The sequence below is a fragment of the Haliotis rufescens genome, unplaced genomic scaffold, assembly GCF_023055435.1.
Source record: "Haliotis rufescens isolate VD_foot unplaced genomic scaffold, xgHalRufe1.0.p SCAF_6, whole genome shotgun sequence".
In the NCBI taxonomy this organism is placed as follows: domain Eukaryota; kingdom Metazoa; phylum Mollusca; class Gastropoda; order Lepetellida; family Haliotidae; genus Haliotis; species Haliotis rufescens.
In genome coordinates, this window is record NW_025964334.1 from 6,893,285 (window position 1) to 6,912,656 (window position 19,372).

At 37.0% G+C, this 19,372-nt stretch overlaps 2 protein-coding genes across 2 annotated transcripts; one reads left to right on the plus strand and one right to left on the minus strand.

Annotated features, from left to right (window-relative positions):
• Positions 1-2,162: 2,162 nt before the first annotated feature.
• On the minus strand, positions 2,163-8,544 carry LOC124148786. The gene is made up of 6 exons (XM_048385583.1): positions 8,229-8,544; positions 7,618-7,688; positions 7,224-7,324; positions 6,595-6,704; positions 5,934-6,264; positions 2,163-5,364 (listed from the first exon to the last, which is right to left on the minus strand). Exons 1-6 carry the CDS (start codon positions 8,499-8,501, stop codon positions 5,309-5,311), a joined length of 942 nt encoding a protein of 313 aa, XP_048241540.1. The 5' UTR covers positions 8,502-8,544; the 3' UTR covers positions 2,163-5,308.
• A 62-nt stretch (positions 8,545-8,606) lies between these two features.
• On the plus strand, positions 8,607-19,047 carry LOC124143986. The gene is made up of 7 exons (XM_048385581.1): positions 8,607-9,139; positions 9,346-9,419; positions 9,602-9,659; positions 12,166-12,254; positions 13,264-13,339; positions 14,622-14,680; positions 15,767-19,047. The coding sequence occupies exons 1-7, from the start codon at positions 9,004-9,006 to the stop codon at positions 17,126-17,128; spliced, it is 1,854 nt and encodes a 617-aa protein (XP_048241538.1). The 5' UTR covers positions 8,607-9,003; the 3' UTR covers positions 17,129-19,047.
• The last annotated feature ends 325 nt before the right edge of the window (positions 19,048-19,372 follow it).

Below are 19,372 nucleotides of genomic sequence, written 5' to 3' on the forward strand. Positions count from 1 at the left end.
CCTTTTAGATAGCTTAAACTCAGTGGGCATTATTGTTTAATGATATAAACTGTGAATTTTATGGACATAAACAAGTCCTCGGGAAAGTACTTGCAATAGGAGACTTAATGGTTTGAGTGACCCCAACTCGAAGGGATCCTGCTTGTATGTAATGAATCATTACTTCAGCTAAGTTGACTGATGAATAAGGATATTGGTTGAACCTACTAAAGCCTCAATTAGAAGATAAATTGGAATCTGACATGGATTAGATAAATACAAAGGCATAACTACAAAAATCAAGTGCCCTTCAGGCACCAGGAACTTCTTAACCGTGTCATTGTCACTGTAACACAAAATGTTACAACCTGAATAATTATAAAGATTTCAACCAGAATCAACTGCCATTCACTTATTGTCATTGGACTGACCCAAAAGAACTGGTATTTATAACCAAATTTGTTGTTCAGTGATCCTTTTTTCACCCCATAGATAACTGGTCATCCTGGTAAATAAAGACAAAAATGATGCTCAAAATTTCATGTGCTTACATTCAAATCTTTTATTTATTTTTACAGCCTTAAGTCAATCTTCTGTCAATCAATGGGGCATGTTGCATACAATTGCCTTCCTTATTGAATGGTAAAATTTAGAGTTCCCTTTATTCACTAAGTGGACACCATCAGGCAGAAACAAGGAATCCCGCATGTTAAACTGGCGGCTGTGGTCCCATATGGTGACATGAGGGTTGTCACCCAACTGTTCCTGGAGAGTCTTGTTAATTGTCCTCATTTTCTTACTATAAGCATTTCTGCTCATGCCCCTTGGCTTGAGTCTGTCAAATAGAGATCCAAGAATCAGATGTGATGTTGGCATTGCAGCACTGACATGGGAAGCAAGTCTTTCCATCGCGTTTACAATTTCCCCAGCGCCTCTTGCAGAACTGATGTCATTCTCGCCTGAAAAATACAATAGTTGTAAAAGATTGGACAATGGAGTTGGGTGTTATAAGCCTTCAAAATAAACAAAATAAGCAAACAGTTACCCTAAATAATTTGATATTTATGATTAAATTTAATTAAGTCCAATATTAGTTTTCTGACCATGGGTGAATGGCCGGTATTATGACTAGGGGTCTTAAGCTAAATCTAATAACAAAATCACTTACAAAAGCCAATACATATTTTACTTACCGATCTGCATGAAAATTATCCCACAGAATCCTTGAGGGAGTTGCCTCACCTCTTCCATCATCCTGGCTACATCAGCACCACCTATCCCTCGAAAATGTGCTGTGACCCCATTGAGATCTAAATCCCCATGAGCATGAGTGCTTAGCCTCTTGACAAAACTGTGTCCCATGACGTACACATTTATCTTATTCATATTTCAAAGTTAGTGGGAAAATGGTGAATATATCTGGAAGAAAGTAGAATATTGTGGAACTGACTGGTCTCAAAGATGACAGTCACTTAAATATCACCCAAACCGTTGATGCCAAGCTTGCAACAGGTAATTGTTTTGACAGCAATACTAACATGTTCTCCAAAAACATTCTCCGGAAGTGTGATGTTTACACAACCTCAATAGACTTAAGCTGCTTAACATATTTATCTGGGAGAACTGCTGGATTGTATGTAATATTTATGTAGTTTAAGTAAGCACTTATTTCCATTGAGGTTGATGCTTATTACAACATTCTAACATCTGTGTACCCAGGGTAGTCTAGTGCCAGTTAAGTTGGCAAAGCAGTGCTAGATGCAGAAATGACTGTATCAAATGTATGAAATACACATAGATAGAGTACAGCCAGGAAGTAAAGGAATATTAATCATCATCCAAGGTAAGTGTGGTTGTGAGATATTATTTTTATACCAAAAGGCAGTAAAATGATTTGTTTGACTTAGTATGGCATTAATGTATTGAGCCAGTGTGAATGATTTCATGAAAAATAATCATGAAACTAAAACGACACCTGAGTATTCATTCACAAGTTTGTACTGCTGTGCCTTCCAACGTATCAGTTCTTGTGGTTCTTTGAATACAATGTGTTTAATACAACTTTTATCAATTTTACAAGTTGACAAACCACATGTCATACCTTAACTCACTTGAACATTCAGTAATGATGGTAGAAAACAAAATACACTACATGATAAAAAGGGACAACAAACAAACAATGCTTAAGATATATATTTCATTTATTAGTAATTATATTTTGTATGTACATATCACAGATTTAACAGTATTCACATGATAGTGACAAATAGCCATGGTGAACTATGACTTCCATTAACTGACACAATAAATAACAAGCACGCACAAGTTCACATACTCACAACCTATTTGTAATTTCTTACCCCGCACCCAGCACTATTCCAGCTATAGCACGGCGGTCTGTAAATAACCGAGTCTGGACCAGACAATCCAGTGATTGACATCATGAGCATCGATCAATGCAATTGGCATCAACCAGGTCAGCGAGCCTGACCACCTGATCTTGTTAGTCGCCTCTTACGACAATGTTAAAAGTTATTAGATTGGTCTGGGTGAAATTGAATAAATAATGCCATACTATATAAACACAGTAGTTGATCATAGTTATCATGTTCACAACATAAAGAGCACTCAAGCACATTCACTCACACTTCACAAGAAAAAGACATCCACATAGACAGTTATTGCACTAATGTACTGAAAAGAAATTGGTTGGTTATATGCATGAAATAAATAGGATAATAAATAAATAAGTACTATTCATAATCAACTATACACAATGGCTTCTCTAGGAAGATGACAAATTGTGTTCTCATGAAGGTTTGATTTGTCAGTTTTTGTAAATCAGCTCAGCAATATTCCAGCTAAATTATGTTGGTATGTAAATAATCGAAGCAAAGCCAGACAATCCAGTGATATAATGTGCAAGGACACATTAAAATTAAACAACTCAACAAATAATGCAAATGCTATTCTAGTGTGCAATGTGAGAAATACTTATGAGTACGAAAGGAAAATGAGTGAGTGAATGCTCAATGACACTCAGCAATATTCCAGCTACATGGCAGTGACCTGTACAGTAGTGAGTCTAAACCAGAGAAACCAGTGATAGATGTAATGTCGTACACCACCATGGTACATTGTCACACCATCTACAAAATCATTGCTATTGACCACCCAATCCATTTAGAAGCATTATAGGCAAACATAAGGTACTGAAGACCTATGCAAACCTTGAATCCCTGAGACTTAATTGATAAAATTGGATAAATAAATTAAAATGTAAATCAAATGCTATTCTAATGTGCATTATGAAGAATACTAGTTAGTATCAAACAAAATAGTGTGAGAGTGAGAGAGAGAGAGAGAATGCAAAATAAGAAAAAAACACTAAGCAATATACCAGTTACATTACAGTGACCTGAAAATAACTTATCCTTGATCAGACAAATACTGGGAGTGAGTTGGGTTTAATGCCGCTTTTAATAGTATTCCAGTAATATCGTGACGTATCAGCTTATGTGGGAGGAAAGCTCGAAGTGATGCAGGTCTCAGACGTTTACCACTTCGGTGAAACCCACGAGCACGGGTATGGTGCTGACAAACCTAGAACCAGGATTCGAACCCACAATCCTACCAAATATCATTATGTATTCGCAAAATCATTGATAACAAACATAAATGAACAATGATACAATAAATGTATCAGATTTTTTGTCTGTGATTCAAACTTGAAAAAGGTATTTCAACAGACAAAAAATCTTTAGTCTTAATTTGTATCACAAAGTAATCTCATCTGAGGTAAGGATTTCTCTGAGTATACTCAATAGAAACTGTTCCTGTTTTGAAACTACATCAGTTGACAAGTTGTCAAAGTAAGATTTGGCGGTGGGGTAGTCTAGTGGTTAATGTGTGGCCTCGTCACACACCCTTATCTCATGTTGGGGCTCACACCCTACTGTGATAATGAGGGCCTACACTTGACTGAAATCCAATATGGAATCGGGTAGGATGACATTTGAAATATCATTATGTATTATCATAATCAATGATAACAAACATAATGATACAATAAATGACAATCTTTCTGATTTTTTGTCTGATTAAATCTTGAAAACCATTTAATGGAGGCATTTCAACAATTTCTCAGACAGAAAATCTGAATTTGTAGCACAAATAATTTTATTTGAAGGTAACAATTTCTTTCTGTTTACTCAATAGAAACTTTCCTGTCTTGTAACGGCTACATAAGTTGTCAATGAAAGAGCAAAGCAGTTAATGCGTTGGCCTGTCGCACCAAAGCCATGGGTACGATTCCCCACATGGGTTCAAAGTGTGAAGTGCATTTTCCGATGATGAAATACTGCTAAAGGCGCCCTAAAACCATACTCACTCAAAGTAGGAGGAAATATGAAATGATCTCAACAATGCAGTGTTATTTCATTTGCTTCATAATATTACAAGTTTACATCTAGCCCAATACAGTGAAGCCCCACCTTAACATATCTCAATCTGTGTCATGGTTACTCGTAACTAGTTTCTAATGATGAATAAACATGTTTTTGCTGTAGTTTAGGCGACTATGCTTGTCGCAAGAGGCGACTTAAGGGATGGGGTGGTCAGACAAGCTGACTTGGTTGATGCATGTTGTATACCAATTGCGTAGATCAATGCTCATGATGACATCATGCTGGGTGTGGCGTTAGCTGGGTGTTAGCTGGGTGTTAGCAACATTCAATTACAAAACATGATGGCGTTTTGTAAAGAAATCAAGTCTAGACCAGACAATCAAATGATTGACATCATGAGCATCAATCCATGGCACATGTAATGACATGTAATTAAGTCACCGACACCAAAGACCACCCAATTAATTACCTCCTACAGCAACCATGGGGTGCTGCCAACTTGCAGGGGATCTATATTCTTACACGGAATCCCCATTAGTGTTCTTACTGTAGACTGCAGTTGGCAATACATTATCAACATGACAATTGAGATGTGAGAACAAATGATGCTAAAAAGGTGTGTTAGTCCACAAATGATAATGCAAATAGTGCTAAATAAATATAATCAGGGTTTATCTCAGGAACTAACGAGTAAGTGCCTGTGGCTGGCAACTTTTTGCAAGAACAAAATGATTGCATTTTAGTGTTAAATATTTGTAACATTCCGAGCAAGACTAACGTGTACAACAATTTGAATTAATAATATTTTGATTCAATTTTCGGAATATATCCGTACTTTTGCCATGTATACCCTTAACAAAGACCCACCTCAAACCAAGATAAAACCCTGAAAATACTAATTACCTGATCTCTATACTTACAACCTACTGTTCGCTTGTCCTGTTTGGTGTAGGCTGACTGGGGCTGGACTCAAGCAAGGCTGGAAATAACAAAACCTCCACATTGAATGCTCATTTTGATACTCCGAGGCAAAGAAGACAGAACCATGTCTAATGTGATTAAGCTTTGCTCACATAAGTACAATGCAAGAGATCTGTTACTGATGTACCCCTCTCAAGATATCTGCAATACTGCCGAAATCTGAGTAAAAGCCACATTTCAACCCATGGTCTCAATCATCAACAGATGCATAATTACATATGGGCTTTCATTTACCAAGAAAACTATCGATCAAACGCATGTTAGGGGTGTCGGATTTTATGGAAAAACTAATTAAGCTACAGACTGTTAAAAAAGGGGAATGTTCTGCAACACAATTTACATTGTTGCTGACAGATTTTCTAAAAGAGATATGCAGGCTTATAGTGTTAATTAAAAAATAACTGGTTATCACACAAAATCCCAGCTCCACCCCAAGAATATCAAAATGGCTGGTCACAAAATGAAAGGTCACCGTTTTGTTAATCCAAATGTGAATTTTAAAATTTACGTTTTTGTCCCACATTCATAAACTACAGACAAGTCTAAAAAAGAGCATTTGACATTTACCATCTCTCACATGCGTGGATCGAATGGCCCATGACGGCAACTTCTTCGGCATGGGCTCCTCACAGCTCCTCGTCGGGTCGTACTCCAGCTTGGCCTTGGGTGGTCTCCTCACATGCTTCAGAGCAGCCTCGGTCCGTTCGTCTAAATACTTCTTTATGTCCACCATCTGTGTGGACTCCCACTGTATTTCGTGAACCCATCTCATCCCAGGCTGGTCATCGTCGCTTACATCTGGAGAGGTACACTCCCGGGTGAGGACTTCTTGTACGCGTTCCTTCCAGGCTGCTGGCTTGGGGCACTGGTCCAGTGAGTTCTGGCGGGACTTCAGTTTCTGCAGAATTAATGAAAATTGATTGTTGCCATTGGTATGCAACGACTTAATTATTTCACTTATGAATTACTGTTTCTGTAATGTAAGGTAAACAGCTGTAAGGTAAATCAGCCAGTATTGATTTATGTTCTTTCTGCTTGCAGTTGCAGTTATCAATAATTTATACGAAACATTCTTAGATTCTTATCTAATCTTAATAGGGAAGAATGATTTATGTTCCAACAAAGAAACTTAGTAAAATCTAACTATTTGTTTACATTTGTATACTTATCCTGCATTACAAATAGCAAAAGAAACCTACTGATATTTACATGGCAAATTATCACTTACTGCTGTTCTTCTCTTGTTCCTCCTGGCTGCTCGTCTGTGGTCTGCTTTCTTTCCGGTGATGCTGCGGGTGTAGTCGTCTTTCTTGTTGATCCATATGTTCTTGAAGGCTGCTACAAGTATAAGTAACATTCACATTGCAGTAATTTCCACAAGATTATTTAATGAATTTGATAATTAGTATACACATCTGAATGAACACTTTCAAATGTGTGACTGAACATTTTTACTGCAGGTCTTGTTTTGCAGATTATGTATGTCTTAAGTTCTTGTTTAAGTACAAGTAATATGGACATGTATGTATTAATAAATTGTGTCTATTGCCTGTCATAAAAGGCGACTAACGGGGACGGTTGGTCAGGCTCGCTGACTTGGTTGATGCATGTCATGGATCCCAATTGCGTGGATCGATGCTCATTATATTAATCACTGGATTGTCTGGTCCAGACTTGATTATTTACAGACTGCCGTCATATAGCTGGCATATTGCTGAGTGCAGCGTTAAACAACAAACAAACAAAAAAATCTTGTCTATTGGTATCAGACCCATGGCCTGTTTCCTTAGTACTTAACATTCACAGGATTCTGATTAGTGTATGTGCTTTTGATATAGTGTACTCCCAATACCATACCTCGCAAAGTGTCCATGTTGGCCCATTCCTTCTCTGAGTGATTTTTCAGGACCTCTCCAATCACCCGATCTCTCGCAACAGTGACCGAATCACTGTTGTAGCTGAAATCACATCACAGTTACATATAGGATCCAGTGTTTTCGTTTACTTTGAAGATACATTCCAGAGAACTTGTACATATCCATAATTTACGTAAGACATTATTCATAAAACAACCATAAACATCATTTCTAAACAATCAATTTGGTAGACATGTACTGATTTGCAACTGACTAATGATAAAGAACTCATTTGTGAGCCCCACTGTTATAAACTCTGATAATTGTGTGTGATATTTTTGTAGAAAATTCAGTTTCAATAAATTCAAATTATTGCATATACAGAATATACTCACTCAAGATACTCAACTACAAGAGGTGAGTCCTTCTCAGTCTGGAGGATCTCCATAACCCTCCGTATCACACTCTGAAACAAAGATAACAATAGTGATATTCTCATATCATTACATTACCGGTTGTATGAGAGTTTGTAAATAATCAAGTCTTGATCAGACAATCCAGTGACTGACATCATGCGCATCAATTGTGATATGATTAACCAAGCCAGTGAACCTGACCACATGATCCTGTCCATCAAATCAAATAAATCAAATGTAATTTCGAAATCACAATTTTGACTATACCAGTTTACAATAACATTATTACTTTTTATAAATAAACCTTCACAATGTAGCTAAAAAGTAAAGATTGGTAATTAGAAGGAAGAACATGCATCTTAGATAACATTAATAAAACATTGCTGATGCATTATGTGTTCTGCCAGGACAATTTATAGCTGTCGAAATTGGAGAGATATAACAGATTAAGTAATCCTTGTGTTTGTAAACATTGCATAAAACCTAGTCAGATAGTTAGGCCATAATCAATTTCTTAATAGTTTTCTTAGACAGATGTTACAGAAGCCTTTGCACGATTAGGAAATTGAACAACTGAACAGATATTTTACCTGACATTTCCGCAAATTGGTCTTTCTGCCCACTGGCGTTGAAGAAAAGCTGGCCGGGTCTTTCGGAAATCGTCTTTCGAGGGAATCTAAACTTCTCTGAATTCCGTCAAGTCGTCCCATGACAGTTGGATATGAAGTTTGCGACGATGACGGTGTAGAAGGAGGTGTATCCATGTTGGCGATTATCGAAGATGACGTGATTAATACTTGGCTGACGATTGAAATTGAATGATAAGCCATGATGACAGCTGAGTCCGTTTTATTTACATCCATGTTTCAAAATGGCGCCTTCGTGATGGATTATGGGTAAAATGTGTTCCACTTATTTTATTTATTTATTTCAACTATGTTTTGCTTCGTATACGAGATATACCATTGCAATACATATGTTGACTTTATTACAAGATATTACATTCTAAAGTTTACAAATAACTCGTAATCATTCAATTGAAATCATTTTCCGATTATGTCCGGAAACACACGAGTGTAACAACGATGTTACGGAACACACCGAACACCTTACAATAAAGCATTTATTTTTTTAAATACTTAAACAGTACGGTGTTTAAACATTATAAAATGTATAAGGTTAATACACATGCGTTTTAGTGTATTGTTCTTATAGAATATATCGGTTTTTTAGTATCCGAGTACTTCCGGAAAAAACGTAAACACTCATTGCACATCCGGCTGTATTGAGAACAACACGTATTTCGAAGCTTGTTTTGCTTATTGGTACAGATCGTTGTGTTTTTGAGGCATCAATTCTGCAGTAATGTCTGTTGATAAAGTTTTATGTACACATTGTGATACATTTGTCTCCCGTCGTACGAAATATTCCCACAGCAGGCTAGATTGGCAAAGCAAGTTACCAGACTATGAGGCGCGGAAGCGACGGATTCTTGCATCAGGTAAATGATATGTTATTTTGGTAATGCTTAGTTTAACTTGGTTAACACCATCTTAACAACCATCACCTGGCTGGGATTGTTTTCACCTTTGAATTAATGACAACTTCACCTTAAATGTCTCAACTAGATCTACTTCACTTACATATAGATCTATGTTTATGTACATGCACAATTTCATGCTTTCTAACCTATGCTCAATTTTTCAGATGTGGAGAAAGATGATATTTCCAAGAAAAGGAAGGCTAATGACAGCGTCGAACAGGAAAAAGAGACACACAAGGTATTATATTTTGCCTTCAAGTGTAACAACTTTACACATTTGCTATATCCGCTTAGCTATGGTCACACTGTCTTTTCATTACATTCTTGCCCTATTCTTTTGAAAGAGAGTTTCATGTGTGCTTGAATTTTATTTTTTTTTAGTTCATATCTTATCATGAATCTTTTCTTCTTCGCCAACAGCAACCATCCGGGACAGCGTGTTCAAGACTAGATATCCGGAAGGATACAGTAAATGATGGTAAGCTTTTCTTATATTTACTCCACTTTTCTAAGGATGTCAAACCAAGTCATCAGGCCTGACCACCTGATCCAGTTAGTCACCTCTTACGAACAAGCAATTCTAACCAGAAATCCTCACGTGACACTTCATCTATTAGACCTAGTTATTATCCTTAAAAATAAACAGTTTTAGAATCATCATTTTAAATACCATGTCAATCTTCTAAAAACTACTAGAAAAAGTATTGTAGTTGTTCACACTATACTGTGAAAGTATTTTTTGTTTGCACTAGATCGGTTTGTCTTTGAGGCCTTAATGTCCCATTCCCTATTAGTATTTCGTTTAATTTTGCTACAACACCGAGGTTAATCAGTGAAGATTCAAATTAGAATTTATCTTCACCAACCCATGCTGGAGGTGACTAAAGGGATCAAATGGGCAGGCTTGCCGACTTGGTTGATGCGCGCCATTCTATCCCAACTGCGTAGAGCCATGGTCATGATGTCTATGAATGAATTGTCTGGCCCAGACTTGCTTATTTACACTTGCAGCCTGTCATCATATAGCTGAAATATTGCTGAGTGCGATGTTAAATAACAATCAAACAAAATCAGATACTGTGACCTGGTTACAAGAGGAAAGATTCTATGTAGAGCATATTTCGCTTTTCATATTTTAATATCAATCAATGTTTATTGATAGTCATCTCTTCAACTGACCTGATTTGCGCCACTTGAGAACACATCAAATGTTAAGGTCACAAGATGAGATGCACAATATTTGACAAGAAAAGACAAATGTTCTATTTATTTTGTTCTTTATTAGTAATTTTGATGGTTTATAGCCAGAACGCCATAGTGAGGCGTACTAAAAGTAGTTCTGAGAGCAGGTATTATTTCATTGAATGAAATTACATGTTAATACCTATTTTAGATTTTCAGATAAATATTTTATCACTAAATACATAATAAATATACTTATATATAGGTTATAAATGAACATGTTGCATGTAACCAGTACAATAAGATTACACATAACTACACTTGGCGAGACTAATGAGTGGGTTGGTGATTGAGGATGGTTTTAGACATTGGATTCATGTGGAGCCTCGTCTTTGGGGTGACGAGCAAATTTTTTAACCCCTAGACTACCCATTGCCCCTCTAAGTTAGTTTAAGTTAAGGAAGTTCATCTGTTTATTTCACCGGTTTTCAGATAGATATATTAGGCTTACTCAATGAATCAGTGTCTATCACACAATGTGTTGTGAATATATAAGTTTACATTTGGTGAAAATAATGCTTTTCAGATTATTTTTTTCTGGTTGTAGAGTTGGATGAGCTCAGTGTTTTAATAACCTCGACTGTATTTTCACAAATACGTTTATGTCACATGCTGTCATGTGAAAGGTTGTTTAAGACAGGCTGTTTGTGAGAAGTACTTGAGGTCTTTTTCGTGTTCAAACTCATGAATAAATCAGGCATTTAGAGAAAATGTTCAATACTAAAATGCAATTAGAAGTGTAGGGATTTATAGCTGCTAAGTGGAAGATAAGTTTTGCTTGTTTACCAATCCAGATTTCTTTTGAAATAAAAATGTTTGAACCAATCTGTTTTAATTTGGTGTCAGCCTCTGTTCCCTTTGGTAAGGGAATTTGGCAGATAATGGATCAATGTTTACATTTCATGATTAATTGTATCAGGTTTATGTGCATGTCCTTAAGTCCTTACCCCTATAGTTTTTAATGTAACTATATATCTCTTACTTGAATAATAGAAAATACACATTTGTTTCAAAGTGGAATTGAATGTGTCATTTAGGGCCAAATGCATTTTACTAAGTTTACAAAATAGACATCCTTGAGCTTTACTAACTATGGGTTATTTCATTTTTGGTGGGTACTGCACATTCAACAGTGACGTGTGTATTGTCTAAGTCTGCTCGTTTCATCTGTCTGGCTCCACTCTTAACGACATCAATTAAATATAATGATTAACTGTATATAAGCTGATAAAGTTGTCTGTTAAGATGTGTTTATTGTCCAAGTTTGCTTGTTTGCTTGGTAGGCTCTGCTCTAACGAGATCAGTCATAAAGCAGTCATGAGCAGTCATAAAGACACCTGGCTAAATTCCATGTTATTGTTCATTAGTTACACCTGATTGATTTTTATTGCCCAAATGAGGTGATGCTTGTACATTTTCACCTAGTATTACATAGATGCTTATTTCCTTCTTATTATTAGTTACTGATTTTTTGTCAGCTTTTTTCACATCCAATTCAGGTTATTGATTTGCCTTAAAAGTATGACAGTTATGATACATTTATGAAGTGCATGAACTTGTAAGTCACTGATCTTTTTAGTGATATCATTATGTAAGATACTTAAAAAAGTATAATAATACTGATATAATACAATACATACTTTTTAAGTTAAAATTTATATGGGCCAGTTTTTTGTGTAATACGTGTCTCATAAGATTTGTTGCACGAACTGCTTATAAGGAAATTATTTCTTGATTTTCAGAACTTCCACCAGACAGCCCCTGGATTCCCTTGACAGAAAAACCTTGCAACGCTGATGCCTTTGCAGACACAATCAACATCGATAGCAAGGTAAAATATGTAAAACTTATTTAATAGATATTTATGCTGACCTAATTCAAAATATATCATTTTTAGTTTTAACAAAATCAGTAAATGTGTTATCATTTCATAAGATTTTCTGGTCCATGACTTGATGGTCTGGTTTGTTTACAGGGTATGCTTAGCCCTTTCCTGAATACTTGGTGTAATCACTGATTTTCAGTGATCTGTTCACAGAATTTTCATTGCTGTTTTAGATAAGTTGTGTCTGTTTCGTTTGATAATCGAGACTGGTATTTTCTGGCATTAACGTTTTATATTTACATGTTTCAATTGCAAAGCCACATACAACAAAAAAGATACCACAAACTACTAAACATTCAATGCATTTTGCTGATGCTTGCCAAACTGATTTCAGAATTCTGTTTTATGCAAGTTTTGTAAACGCAGTTTGGATGATGTATCATGATAAAGATAATCCTTTCTTGACCTTTGATATTTGTATCTCTATCAGCATATGACCCCAACGGATATCATTTTTATCCATTGGCTTTAATAGAAACCTACCCATTTTATGATAAATCTCAAATATCTCACGTTGTAAAATTTATAATAAACATGGCATACTTGCCAATTATGCAGCCAAATTTTTACACCATTTTAAAGTATAATATGACATATGTAGTACCCAGGAAAAATGAATACTATTTTATATATACAAGTAATCAGTAATGTATTGAGTTTTGATTGTTAGGTCTAACCCATGCTAACCTCATGGGTTAGAATTGGCTCCCAGCAAACTATGCTGGTCTTAAGAGGCAATCAAATGGATTGGTCAGACACAGGTCATAGCCTGCTATCGTACCTATCAATCACTGTATTGTCTGGCCCAGACTTGATCATTTACATCCCAACGCCATCCATATACATAGTTGGAATATTAATATGTGCAGCATTAAAGAAAAATAAAAAAGAACCAAATCCCACAGTCTGTCATTTCAAATACTTCTGTAATCATGTGTTTTTCTTTGTTCAAAAGGAGGGATTCAGCGACAAGGAAGGGAAAACAAGTGAAGCAACAATGGGCCAAAGTGACAGAGACTTATCATTTACTGGTATGTTTATGTTTGTTATGTTTGTTATACTGTTCTTCTAAACATCATTTTTGTTTGTGTTTTTTTTGCATCCTTCCCTTTTTTCGGGCTGCAGTAAACAGTTGATTTTCTCAATGCACATCAGTCTATACTATGAACTATTTTGAACTACATTTGTAAATGGGAGACCTTTTAATAACAACAATGAGTTGAATGTTTATCAAATGTATATCTGACTTTAAATATGGCATCAGTCATCAACATTGTAATGACTTGTGATAAACTGAATATTGATGATGTTTGAAATCTTAAACATTGCTATTTTATTGTGTGTATATTGATACGTTTCATATGACTTGATGATTGTACATCTTGATGATTGAGAAAATTGAATTGTGATGAAAGAGATAGTTTCATGTAAACTGTGAGGCTGGCCTTGCTTCCTCTAAGCTCGGGGCGGTCGGGTAGCTTGGTGGTTAAAATGTTTGCTCGTCACGCCGAAGACTCGGGTTCAATTCCCGACATGGGTACGATGTGAAGCACATTTCTGGTGTCCCAAGCCGTGAAATTGCTGGGGTATTGCTAAATGTGGCGTAAAACCATACTCACTCACAACTATAACAGGGATTATATTTGCTCATTACTAAGTCTTTTAGATGTATTATGTTTGTTTTGATGTGTATTGATATTCATGTACTTACATACGACATCATTGAATTATCTCAACTTGCTTTGGGGCACCTAGTGGTTAAGGTATTTTTCTTTTCACATGGGGGCAGTAGGGTATTCAAATGGTTAAAGAGTTCTCTTGTTACACCGAAGACCAAGGTTCCATTCTCTGAAGCCCATCTTTGTTGTCCCCTGTCGTGATGTTGCTGGAATATTGCTTAAAGCTGTGTAAAACCATACTCATTCGCTGCTGTTCACATGGGTACAATGTGTAAAGCCCATTTGGGGTGTCCTCCCGCCATGACACGTATATAACTGTTTGCTGAAAGGGACATAAAACAGTACTCTACAACAGCCCCTCATACCCTTTGCATTATTTGTTAAGGGTGTCTACTTGCTCCCTTTGATCTGTGGCTATTGAAGAAATTAACAAATAAGGTCATGGTTTCATGTAGGGCAAAAGAGTACTGAAGACACTACTAGATTGTCATTCATTTCCAGTTACGTCTTCGTTAGTAAGAGCAATGTGCAAAATGAAATGCAGGATAAATATTTCAAAATAGACAATATTCTTGATTATGTAATTTTTCGTAATGTATGTTTGTACTGAACTAGAATGGAATTTTCTTTGCAGAGGCCATACCGTTGCCAGTTGATGAAAGTTTTGTCCACACTGGAGACAATGAAAGCTTTGTAAGTAAACAATTTTGTTGTATTTTCTGCTTGTTTGTCTCTGCCATTTGTAGAACATGTACATGAAGTGATGTCATTACAGTTGAATTATCATTGTTCCCCTTTATGTTGCATAGAGGGCAGGTACTTAAAAACTGGTATGAGGGTGTAGTTCTCATACTTTTCACCAAACCAAATGGTATCACACTAATGTTAAGCGGAATGGAAAGGATTTCGGGGTTCATCTATAAATATTGATGAGAGGACTGCCTCTGTTTTCACAAGTACTAGTAAACACTTTCCTAGTTGATTCAATGTTTGATATCTTTGTTGAATCGCAAAATGTATTTAAGCATGTCAACTCGAGGAATGATAATGATAATAACATTCCCATATAGCAGATTGTCAAAAGAACATTGTTCCTATCCAGCATCACAAGCTGCAACCAAAGTTTGTGCACGTAGCTAGTGTAACACATGGTTTCAGATGGCCTGTGTGACTTTTTGTTTCTGAAATCAATTAGACCAACCCACAAGTGTTTTGTTTTAATTTTAATAACGTTACTTTTTGAGAAAACAGCCTGAAGTGTCAAGGATATTGGTGCAAAGAACCTGTCCAATTCATTTATCAAGAGTTTTATACTTTTAGTGTGTTATGACTCCCTACAATATACTAGGTGTCTCTATAATTTGGTCAGAATGCTCTAATAAATGTTGTGCAACAAGTAATGTGTTAGAGGTGGGGTGTGTTAGAGGTGGGGTGTGTTCACAAAATAAATCATGCAAGTTATTTCAACAATATCAAAGCTATGGATATTTTTCAATAATGAGTCACTAAGAGATATTGATTATGTATTCATATTTATTTCTTGGAAATGCTTCATGGTAATTTATCCTGGGCAATAAATTCTATCGGTTGTACAATCTATCATGTTCATATGAGCTTTAGAAAGAAAATAGAAACAGTACTTTATGGGTTCTTTAAACAGTTCTACCCTCGACACTACAGCATTTTGTCTTCAGTAGGAAAGTTCTTGCCCATTAAATTATTGTCGTGTTGAATCATTTGTGAATCACCAGTTTTACAATATGTAATAAATTGTTTCAGGAATGCGGATTTCAAAATGAAGACCATACAAGGGACCACCCAACAGAGCAGAGCATTCCACAGAAGGCACAAGACATTGTTAAATGGATTGTGACATCAGTTTTTTCAATTCAGTTGACACACAATATTAGCAATGCTGGCATTGTTAAGGTTCTGATCCTGATTGGGCAAATTTTGGCTCTGATGGCAACGATTCCTAAATTATTGTCGTCAGTTGCAAAGATATTCCCAACTAGTCTGTACATGGCCAAAAAGCTTCTCAACATACAATGTGATAATTTCACAAAGTATATCGTCTGCCCTAACTGTTGTGCACTTTATGCATATACCAGTGTCATTCATGTTGTTGATGGCACTGAGGTTGCTAAGAAGTGCACGAACATGGTGTATAGTTGTCATGCAGCTGGCAAATCGGGTAGAAAACAAGGCAAAGTTCATTGCAATGCTACCCTTGTTAAGGAAGTATGTCTTAAGGGTGGGAAAATACATTTTTCCCCTTTAAAGGTCTTCTGCTACAGTGGCATCATTGAAACTTTGCAGCGTTTTCTCTTGCGGCCCAAGTTTTTGGACAAGTGTAACATGTGGCGTCACAGGAATGTTCCTTCCAATTTATTTGGTGATGTGTATGATGGGGAAATTTGGAAGAGCTTTTATGAGCATGGTGGCACTGACTTTCTCTCTCAACCACATCACTTTGGGGGAATGTTAAATGTTGATTGGTTTCAACCTTTTGATCGTCGGAGCGACATATCAGTAGGTGCACTGTACATGGTCCTCATGAACCTCCCACGTGATGAAAGGTTTAAACGAGAGAACTGCTTGCTTGTTGGTATTATCCCAGCTCTCTCGAAGGAACCAGAGAGTTTAAACTCCTTCCTCACACCATTAGTCACAGAGTTAAAAGCACTGTGGAATGGCGTGTTGATGGAAGTTCAAGGCTCGTCAGCATCTGTGTCAGTGAAAATGGCTTTGATGTGTGCATCAGCTGATATTCCAGCTGCCAGGAAACTTTGTGGTTTCATGGGTCATGGTGCCACTCAAGGCTGTTCTCACTGTACAAAGCCTCTTTGGTCAAATGGCATTCGTGACTGTGGGCTCCCAAATCTTGTCCAGTGGCCAAGCCGCAACAGGGAAGATCATCTTCGGTGTGCAAGTAAGGCCAGTGCTGCTACTTGTCTCACAAAGAAGAAGCAGGTTGAGAAGTTTTCTGGCTATCGTTACACAGCCCTTCTGGAGTTGCCTTACTTTGAACCCTCCAGAATGAGCGCAATTGACCCAATGCACAATCTCTTTCTTGGGACAGCCAAGAAATTGTTTGGTCACTGGGTCGAGAAAGAGATCTTATCTTCAGGGAATCTCTGAGATAAGCTCCAAAATTCAGTCAATCAATGTAACCTCAGAGGTCGGTCGTATTCCCACTAACATAGCTACAAACTATGGACAAATGACTGCAAAGGAATGGAAGAATTGGGTACTTGTATATTCCCTCATTTGTCTGAAGGGCCTCTTGCCAGTGAACCATCTTCGCGCATGGCAGACATTTGTTCTGGCATGCAGACACTACTGTCAACCTTGCATTAGCAATATCAATATAGATATTGCTGGAAGGCTTATGGTAAAATTCTGCAACCAAGTGTCAGAGCTGTATGGTGCTCATTTTCTGACACCCAACATGCATTTACACTGCCATTTGGAAGAGTCTGTTCGTAGCTTTGGTAGTATTTATGGTTTCTGGCTATTTAGCTTTGAGCGATACAATGGAATACTATCTGACTTCTCAACAAACAAAAGGTGTGTAGAGGACCAGCTGATGAGAAAGTTTCTCATGTATTCTGTCTCACATGTTGATGTTGATCCAGAATTTTCACCCCTGTTAGAGAAACTTTTGGATGTTTCATCAAAAGCTGAAGTCTTAGTCTCATCACCAGAGGTTACATTAGCATCAACAATGTCAGTACGTGAAGTTTCCTCCAGTGTTTGGAGTGACATGTCACTTATCACTCTCAAAGATCGGAACACTTCATTCCATAGTCTTGGCAAAGAGCATCTTGACAATTTATGCAAGGTGTATTCTTTCATGTACAGCAAATCCGTTCATTTGGGCATGCTGTCATGTATGTACAGCAGACGCACATCATTGTCTTGGAACAATGAATCTCTTGGCTGTGAGACGAACAACCGTTCTCTTCGGAACAGCCTAATCTATGTGTCATGGGCAGACAGTCACTCATGTTTGTCAAATGTATTGTCTCCTCGCCCAGCAAGGGTGAAGTACTTCATACTTCACAACCTTGAATTACATCCAGGTCAGACAGTTCAACATGTGTTTGCATTTGTTGAATGGTTCAAAGTTTCTGCAAATGACTTAGGCTATCTAAACCCAGTCACTGTTTGGTCAGCCAAATGTCAGAACGATGGGCCTGCCTCATTTCTGCCTGTGCAACGCATTCAGGGTAAATGTGCTTGGCATATGGAAGTGCAGAATTGTCAGAGATTCATTGTTACTTGTCCAGTGCCCAAATCATTCTACTTGTAGATGCATGCCTCCCAAATATCCACATCAGTGTGACTAGTCTTGGTGGTTTACACCGACACTCTACAAATCTGAATAAAAAATGCCACGTCAGTGTGACTAGTCTGGGTGGTTTACACCGACACTGTACAAATCTGAATGAATAATGCCACGTCAGTGTGACTAGTCTGGGTGGTTTACACCGACACTGTACAAACCTGAATGAATAATGCCACAGCAGTGTGACTAGTCTGGGTGGTTTACACCGACACTGTACAAATCTGAATGAATAATGCCACAGCAGTGTGACTAGTCTGGGTGGTTTACACCGACACTGTACAAATCTGAATGAATAATGCCACGTCATGGTAGCATTGTCTAATTATTGTATTGAAGCCAATTTTGAACAAACTGAAACCTGTTTCTTGTGAGGCCAGCAGTGTTCATTGATATATTATTTGAGAAGACTTTTCGAAATAACAGGATCGATGAGTTCACAGAAATGTCAGCGTGTAAGTCAGTGAGAGAAGATGATTAATTACTTGATGTGTTTGCGCATCTTCTTGTGATCTTTGATATGTATCTGAATGACTTATGCCACAGAAGTGTGACAATGTCTGGGTGATTTACATGGACACTGACACATGTATATCTGTTAGAGAATGATGTTGAGTAATTACTCTATGTGCCTCTTCTTGTGGTCTGTGATATGTAAATATGAAACATTATGCTTATTTGTTGTCGATCAATAAATGTATTTTTTATCTTAGAATTTTTTTGTTTTGTTTCATTAGCATCAGTCATAGATGTTGAGATTCAGATTACCTGATACGCCAGAATAAAGCTGCTGGGCATATATTCAATATGTCAATGCTCTTAATGTTTTCTGCAACTAATACTGCACTTTGAACAGTTTTTATTGCTGTGTCTGTCGAAAATAACAGCTTTTGTCTCTGTGATGAAGTTTATTTAGTTTATACACTATTTATGCCATGACTGTTATGCACCTATATGGGAAAATAATCACTGATGAATTCTGTTTTATGATCTCACTAGGACCAAAGGCCAAAGTGAGCATATGGTGGTATGATGGC

What these genes read in the sequence shown, in the direction of transcription:
- LOC124143986 (XM_048385581.1), top strand. Translation starts at nt 9,004, where the DNA reads ATGTCTGTTGATAAAGTTTTATGTACACATTGTGATACATTTGTCTCC. An exon ending in AGGAAAAAGAGACACACAAG is followed by an intron (nt 9,420 to 9,601) that starts GTATTATATTTT and finishes CTTCGCCAACAG; the next exon opens with CAACCATCCGGGACAGCGTG. An exon ending in CAGAGACTTATCATTTACTG is followed by an intron (nt 13,340 to 14,621) that starts GTATGTTTATGT and finishes TTTTCTTTGCAG; the next exon opens with AGGCCATACCGTTGCCAGTT.
- LOC124148786 (XM_048385583.1), bottom strand. Translation starts at nt 8,501, where the DNA reads ATGGATGTAAATAAAACGGACTCAGCTGTCATCATGGCTTATCATTCA. An exon ending in CCAATTTGCGGAAATGTCAG is followed by an intron (nt 7,689 to 8,228) that starts GTAAAATATCTG and finishes TCTTTGTTTCAG; the next exon opens with AGTGTGATACGGAGGGTTAT. An exon ending in GGAACAAGAGAAGAACAGCA is followed by an intron (nt 6,265 to 6,594) that starts GTAAGTGATAAT and finishes TTAATTCTGCAG; the next exon opens with AAACTGAAGTCCCGCCAGAA.